Source organism: Salmo salar, chromosome ssa21 (assembly GCF_905237065.1).
Source record: "Salmo salar chromosome ssa21, Ssal_v3.1, whole genome shotgun sequence".
NCBI classification, from domain to species: domain Eukaryota; kingdom Metazoa; phylum Chordata; class Actinopteri; order Salmoniformes; family Salmonidae; genus Salmo; species Salmo salar.
Window position 1 is genome coordinate 58130697 of NC_059462.1, and position 8148 is coordinate 58138844.

General features: G+C 45.6%; 1 protein-coding gene across 1 annotated transcript in view; it reads left to right on the plus strand.

Moving 5' to 3' along the window:
- LOC106582577 (UPF0524 protein C3orf70 homolog A) overlaps window positions 1–7496 on the plus strand; it is a 46483-nt gene extending 38987 nt beyond the window's left edge. Inside the window, exons 2-3 of the mRNA XM_014165802.2 lie at window positions 4099–4410; window positions 5032–7496. Of these exons, the coding sequence (XP_014021277.1) occupies window positions 4099–4410; window positions 5032–5369 (650 nt within the window). The 3' untranslated portion in view covers window positions 5370–7496. The remainder of the gene's footprint in view (window positions 1–4098; window positions 4411–5031) is intronic.
- Window positions 7497–8148: the final 652 nt, after the last annotated feature.

Below are 8148 nucleotides of genomic sequence, written 5' to 3' on the forward strand. Positions count from 1 at the left end.
CCAGGCTATAATGCCCTAAACCTGCAGGCCTGGACCGGAGAGGAGACGAAAGGGAGGGGAGAAGTGAAGAGGAGGCAGTGGATTAGGAAGGTGGAGTGGAGCTGATCATGGCCAGCCTGCCAGCTGTGCTCTCTCTCCTCCTCTGGACCTGATCATGACCAGACCTTCCTTCCTTTCTGTAGGTTGAGTCTCCCTCCTCGTCTGATTCACTCTTGTCCGCCTTCTCCTCCTCCCTCTCTTCCTCCTCCATCTCTTACTCCTCCCTCTCTTCCTCCTCCCTCTCTTCCTCCTCTCTGTCTTCCTCCTCCCTCTCCTCCTCCTTCCTCTCCTCCTCCTCCCTCTCTTCCTCCTCCCTCTCTCACCTTCTCTTCCCTCTCTTCCTCCATACTCTCTCCCACTTCCTTCTATTCCCTTTCCACAGGTCTGAGCAGACTGTCTTGGAGTGCACTAGAGAGACATAACAGAAACACATATAATGATGCCATGCCTAGAGTTTCAATTAATTACAATATGGACATTTTGTTTAGTTCCGCATTAGTTACTGAACAGGCAGCAGCTACTCTTCCTGGGGTCAACATAAAACCTACAAATCCATGACAAAGTACAGAACATAATATATTAACATAAATTAGACTTATACAGCGCATTCGGAAAGTATTCAGAAACTTTTCCCCTTTTCCACATTTTGTTACTTTACAGCCTTATTCTAAAATGTATTATATAATTTTTTCCCTCATCAATCTACACACAATACCCCATAATGGCAAAGCGAAAACAGGTTTTTAGGCATTTTTTTTTTTGCAAATTTAGAAAAAAAAAAAAAAAACTTGATTGGAGTCCACCTGTGGTAAATTCAATTGACATGATTTGGAAAGGCGTCACACCTGTCTATATAAGGTCCCACAGTTGACAGTGCATGTCAGAGCAAAAACCAAGCCAAGAGGTTGAAGGAATTGTCCGTAGAGCTCTGAGACAGGATTGTGTCGAGGCACAGATCTGGGGAAGGGTACCTGTCTGCAGCATTGAAAGTCCCCAAGTTGCCTCCATCATTCTTAATAAGGATCGGACCCTTTTCCCCCAATTTTCGCCTAAAAATGACGTACCCAAATCTAACTGCCTGTAGCTCAGGACCTGAAGCAAGGATATGCATATTCTTGATACCATTTGAAAGGAAACACTTTGAAGCTTGCGGAAATGTGAAATGAATGTAGGAGAATATAACACATTAGATCTGGTAAAAGATAATACAAAGAAAAAAACATGCGTTTTTCTTGTTTTTGTACCATCATCTTTGAAATGCAAGAGAAAGGCCATAATGTATTATTCCAGCCCAGGTGCAATTTAGATTTTGGCCACTAGATGGCAGCAGTGTATGTGCAAAGGTTTAGACTGATCCAATGAACCATTGCATTCATGTTCAAAATTTTGTACCAAGACTGCCCAAATGTGCCTAATTGGTTTATTAATACATTTTCAAGTTCATAGCTGTGCACTCTCCTCAAACAATAGCATGGTATTCTTTCACTGTAATAGCTACTGTAAATTGGACAGTGCAGTTAGATTAACGAGAATTTAAGCTTTCTGCCAATATCAGATATGTCTATGTCCTGGGAAATGTTCTTGTTACTTACAACCTCATGCTAATCGCATTAGCCTACGTTAGCTCAACTGTCCCGTGGGGGAAGAAGTTTGGAAACACCAAGACTCTTCCTAGAGCTGGCCGCCTGGCCATACTGAACAATCGGGGAAGAAGGGCCTTGGTCAGGGAGGTGACCAAGAAACCAAAGGTCACTCTGACAGACCTCCAGAGTTCCTCTGTGGAGATGGGAGAACCTTCCAGAAGGACAACCATCTCTGCAGCACTCCACCAATCAGGCCTTTAAGGCCTTTATGGTAGAGTGACAGACGAAAGCCACTCCTCAGTTAAAGGCACATGACAGCCTGCTTGGAGTTTGCCAAAAGGCACCTAAAGGACTCTCAGACCATGAGAAGCAAGATTCTCTGGTCTGATGAAACCAAGATTGAACTCTTTGACCTGAATGCCAAGCGTCACGTCTGGAGGAAACCTGGCACCATCTCTGAGGTGAAGCATGGTGGTGGCAGCATCATGCTGTGGGGATGTTTATCAGCAGTAGGGACTGGGAGACTAGTCAGGATCGAGGGAAAGATGAACAGAGAGATCCTTGATGAAAACCTGCTCAATGCCTCAGACTGGGGCGAAGGTTCACCTTCCAACAGGACAATGACCCTAAGCACACAATGACCCTAAGCACACAGAAGTGGCTTCGGGACAAGTCCCTGAATGTCCTTGAGTGGCCCAGCCAGAGCCCGGACTTGAACCCGATCTAACATCTCTGGAGAGACCTGAAAATAGCTGTGCAGCAACGCTCCCCATCCAACCTGACAGAGCTTGAGAGGATCTGCAGAGGAGAAGAATGGGAGAAACTCCCCAAATACAGGTGTGCCAGCATGCTACAGACTGCAGTACTCAACCACAGAAGCTTGTTACAGACTGCAGTCGGCTGTAAACGCTGAAAGACATTTGAAAGCCGTTCTTCCTTTAGTCATACAGTAGTGTGAGCTGGTTTTTTATCTAGGCAAGTCACTTAAGAACAAATTCTTATATTACAATGACGGCCTATGGGACTCCCAATCACAGACCGCTGCGATACAGCCTGGATTCGTACAATGGACGCCTCTTGCACTGAGATGCAGAGCCTTAGACCGCTGTGATACAGCCTGGATTCGAACAATGGACGCCTCTTGCACTGAGATGCAGTGCCTTAGACCGCTGTGATACAGCCTGGATTCGAACAAGGGACGCCTTGGACCGCTGAACCAGGGACTGTAGTGACGCCTCTTGCACTGAGATGCAGTGCCTTAGACCGCTGAACCAGGGACTGTAGGGACGCCTCTTGCACTGAGATGCAGTGCCTTAGACCGCTGAACCAGGGTCTGTAGTGACGCCTCTTGCACTGAGATGCAGAGCCTTAGACCGCTGAACCAGGGTCTGTAGTGACGCCTCTAGCACTGAGATGCAGAGCCTTAGACCGCTGTGCCACTCGGGAGCCCTATGTTCAACGTTCTGTAATTGAGCTGTCAAGGAGAACTGGGAGCAGCTTCCACTACACATGACTACTGAGCCTTGGATTCATACACCAGACTATTCCCTAGATAGTGCCTATAGGGCTCTGGTCAAAGGAGTGCACTATGTAGGGAATAGGGTGTCATTAGGGACTAATCCACACAGAGAAAGAGATGCTTGGCTTGGACAATACAGGACCAAATGTTGTCAGGATCACCTATAGTCTGAAAAGAGTTCGATTCTGTTCAGCTCTGATGGCTCAAGATTATCTTTACATATCATTTAAATCAGTCTCTGATAATCCCTGAAAACTGTTGTCGTTAGTTTGATGAATATCTGATTGTTAATCCCTTGTCGTTAGTTTGATGAATATCTGATTGTTAATCCCTTGTCGTTAGTTTGATGAATATCTGATTGTTAATCTCCCTTGTGATTAGTTTGATGAATATCTGATTGTTAATCTCCCTTGTGATTAGTTTGATGAATATCTGATTGTTAATCTCCCTTGTCGTTAGTTTGATGAATATCTGATTGTTAATCTCCCTTGTCGGTAATCCCTTGTCGTTAGTTTGATGAATATCTGATTGTTAATCTCCCTTGTCGTTAATCCCTTGTCGTTAGTTTGATGAATATCTGATTGTTAATCTCCCTTGTCGTTAATCTCTTGTCGTTAGTTTGATGAATATCTGATTGTTAATCTCTCTTGTCGTTAATCCCTTGTCGTTAGTTTGATGAATATCTGATTGTTAATCTCCCTTGTCGTTAATCTCTTGTCGTTAGTTTGATGAATATCTGATTGTTAATCTCCCTTGTCGTTAATCTCTTGTCGTTAGTTTGATGAATATCTGATTGTTAATCTCCCTTGTCGTTAGTTTGATGAATATCTGATTGTTAATCCCAGGCTGTCAGTTTTCAGGAACGGCTCAGAGTCAAAGCACCAGAAGTCATCGGCTCTTGTCTTGATTACTATATTTACATTTCTTTCTGTTGTGTTTCTCTTCCTGTCTGTGCAGGTAAATATGTTTACCAGCCCATGACCAGTGTGTGCCAGCTGCCGAGCACGGCGGTACCCTTTGACCCATCTGAGTCCCCACCCACCATGAACCTGTCTGTCTCCCTCACCGAGCGCTTCCTGAAGATCGCCCCTTGCTTCCAGTCTCCGCCGTACCTTCAGTCGCCCAGATACTGTGTCATAGCAGACCTCTTCATCGACGACTACATCGTCAAGCGCATCAACGGGAAGATGTGTTATGTTCAACGTTCTCCTCCTCCCATCCCTGATTCTCTTGCTGTGGCACCTCCTCTTGCTGCTGCACCTCCTCCTGCTGCTGCACCTCCTCCTCCTGCTGCGGCACCTCCTCCTGCTGCTGCGGCACCTCCTCCTGCTGCGGCACCTCCTCCTCCTGCTGCAGCACCTCCTCCTCCTGCTGCTGCACCTCCTCCTGCTGCTGCACCTCCTCCTGCTGCTGCTGCACCTCCTCCTCCTGCTGCTGCACGTCCTCCTCCTGCTGCGGCTCCTCCTCCTGCTGCAGCACCTCCTCCTCCTGCTGCGGCACCTCCTCCTGCTGCAGCACCTCCTCCTCCTGCTGCGGCACCTCCTCCTGCTGCTGCACCTCCTCCTGCTGCTGCACCTCCTCTTGTTGTGGCACCTCCTCTTGCTGCGGCACCTCGTCTTGCTGTGGCACCTCCTCCTGCTGCACCTCCTCCTCCTGCTGCTGCACCTCCTCCTCCTGCTGCTGCACCTCCTCCTCCTCCTGCTGTGGCACCTCCTCCCAGTAAGCCAACACGATCTGTTCACAACGACCACCGCCACAACACACTACAACCCCCCGTGGACAAGCCCCACAACAAAAGCCCTGTGCAGCAACACACTCCCCCTGTACACAGTGAGAAGCAACACAAATCGCCTATAGACAAGCATCACCCGTCTGTGGACTACAACAAAATACCACAACACTACAAATGCTCTGTGGACAAGCATTACTACGGCACCCCAGTAGACCAGAGGAAACACAAACACCACAGCCCTGTAGACAAGCTGAAAGGCCCCAAGATGGACCACTGCTCTTCTCCATCCAGCTCCGAGGATTCTGGGATCAACGCGTTAGGTCTGCACTACTTGGAATCCTGTGAGTCAGAGTCAGAGGATCAGAATGAGGAATTGAGCACCGATGGAGATGGGAAATCTAGCCTCTGTAGTCTCTGGGATCAGGATGAGACGTCTCTGCTGTCTCCCTCTAAATCCACGGTGGAGATCATCGAGAAGATGGAGACCACTGTGTGACAGACAGAGATAAGACACTTCACTGAGCACACCAGAGAGATAGATACAACTATATATATATATATGGAGTACACAGCCTCTCTCTGGGAGTATTTGGAAAAAACAGATCCCAGAGAGTTGGATTTAAGGGACCGACAGTCCACCTAATGGAGTTTACTTTGTTGTGGTCAGACATACAGTAGGTAAACCCCACATGATAATGACCCTATGTGTTTTCTCAGAGACGGTTAAAGTTTGGATGGTCTCTGGGTTCCCCCCCCCCCCCCACACCCTACTCTCTATATCTCTCCCGTCCCCTCATGCATGGTTTGTTAGATAGATGGAGCTGTCTACTGTAGCAAAGATTTGACGATAAATACAAAGGAAAACATGTCATTTTTAACACTCTCGCAGCAGCTGACCAAATAGACTTCTTACTAGTCCATCAACAGACAATCACAGGCTTTATTAGCCACTTAAACTACCAAGCCTTCGCACCATCATCAAATCCTGCCCGCTTCTAGAAATAGAATCACAGTTGAATGTTTTATTGTTGTTGTTGAGAGATATAACTTTTGAAGTTGTTTGACAATCAAGAAAATAAAAGCACATTCCTTCCTCTATCTGCTGTGATGAAACCAACTACTCAACTCCTATCAGCCAATGATACAGGGTGGAATTCCCCGAATCACATGTTTACCAGAGCGTGTCAACCTAAGAGGAAAGAGGACCGGTGATTCTCACAGCTGCTATGGACTTTATTACCTTGATGGGAAGCAGTGAAGCACACATGTTGCTGGCTACTTTCCTCTTGAGGTGGACATTCACACCAGAGCAACTGATCAGTATAAAAGCACAGCGCATACTGTACTGTATCCATTAATAAACAATACTGTTCAGTACTATCTAATACCATACTGTACTGTTCAGTACTACCCATTACCATACTGTACTGTTCAGTACTATCCAATACCATACTGTACTATCCATTAATAAACAATACTGTTCAGTACTATCCACTACCATACAGTACTATCCATTACCATACTGTACTACCCATTACCATACAGTACTATCTATTACCATACTGTACTATCCATTACCATACTACCCATTACCATACTGTACTATCCATTACCATACTGTACTACCCATTACCATACAGTACTATCTATTACCATACAATACTGTTCAGTACTACCCAATACCATACAGTACTGTTCAGTACTACCCAATACCATACAGTACTAACCATTACCATACAGTACTGTTCAGTACTACCCAATACCATATAGTACTGTTCAGTACTATCCAATAACATACAGTACTGTTCAGTACTACTCATTACCATACAGTACTATTCAGTACTATCTAATACCATACAGTAGTGTTCAGTACTATCCAATACCATACAGTACTGTTCAGTACTATCTAATACCATACAGTACTGTTCAGTACTATCCAATACCATACAGTACTGTTCAGTACTATCTAATACCATACAGTACTGTTCAGTACTATCCATTAACAAACTATACTGTTCAGTACTATCTAATACCATACAGTACTGTTCAATATTACTCATTAGAATGGACTGTTGGTTTGGAGTATCATAGCCTCTGTGTTCTAGAATGGACTGTTGGTTTGGAGTGGAATAGCCTCTGTGTTCTAGAATGGACTGTTGGTTTGGAGTATCATAGCCTCTGTGTTCTAGAATGGACTGTTGGTTTGGAGTGGAATAGCCTCTGTGTTCTAGAATGGACTGTTGGTTTGGAGTGGAATAGCCTCTGTGTTCTAGAATGGACTGTTGGTTTGGAGTGGAATAGCCTCTGTGTTCTAGAATGGACTGTTGGCTTGGAATGTCATAGCCTCTGTGTTCTAGAATGGACTGTTGGTTTGGAGTGTCATAGCCTCTGTGTTCTAGAATGGACTGTTGGTTTGGAGTGTCATAGCCTCTGTGTTCTAGAATGGACTGTTGGTTTGGAGTGTCATAGCTTCTGTGTTCTAGAATGGACTGTTGGTTTGGCGTGTCATAGCCACTGTGTTCTAGAATGGACTGTTGGTTTGGCGTGTCATAGCCACTGTGTTCTAGAATGGACTGTTGGTTTGGAGTGTCATAGCCACTGTGTTCTAGAATGGACTGTTGGTTTGGAGTGTCATAGCCTCTGTGTTCTAGAATGGACTGTTGGTTTGGAGTGTCATAGCCACTGTGTTCTAGAATGGACTGTTGGTTTGGAGTGTCATAGCCTCTGTGTTCTAGAATGGACTGTTGGTTTGGAGTGTCATAGCCTCTGTGTTCTAGAATGGACTGTTGGTTTGGAGTGTCATAGCCTCTGTGTTCTAGAATGGACTGTTGGTTTGGAGTGTCATAGCTTCTGTGTTCTAGAATGGACTGTTGGTTTGGAGTGTCATAGCCACTGTGTTCTAGAATGGACTGTTGGTTTGGAGTGTCATAGCCTCTGTGTTCTAGAATGGACTGTTGGTTTGGAGTGTCATAGCTTCTGTGTTCTAGAATGGACTGTTGGTTTGGAGTGTCATAGCCTCTGTGTTCTAGAATGGACTGTTGGTTTGGAGTGGAATAGCCTCTGTGTTCTAGAATGGACTGTTGGTTTGGAGTGTCATAGCCTCTGTGTTCTAGAATGGACTGTTGGTTTGGAGTGTCATAGCCTCTGTGTTCTAGAATGGACTGTTGGTTTGGAGTGTCATAGCCTCTGTGTTCTAGAATGGACTGTTGGTTTGGAGTGTCATAGCCACTGTGTTCTAGAATGGACTGTTGGTTTGGAGTGTCATAGCCTCTGTG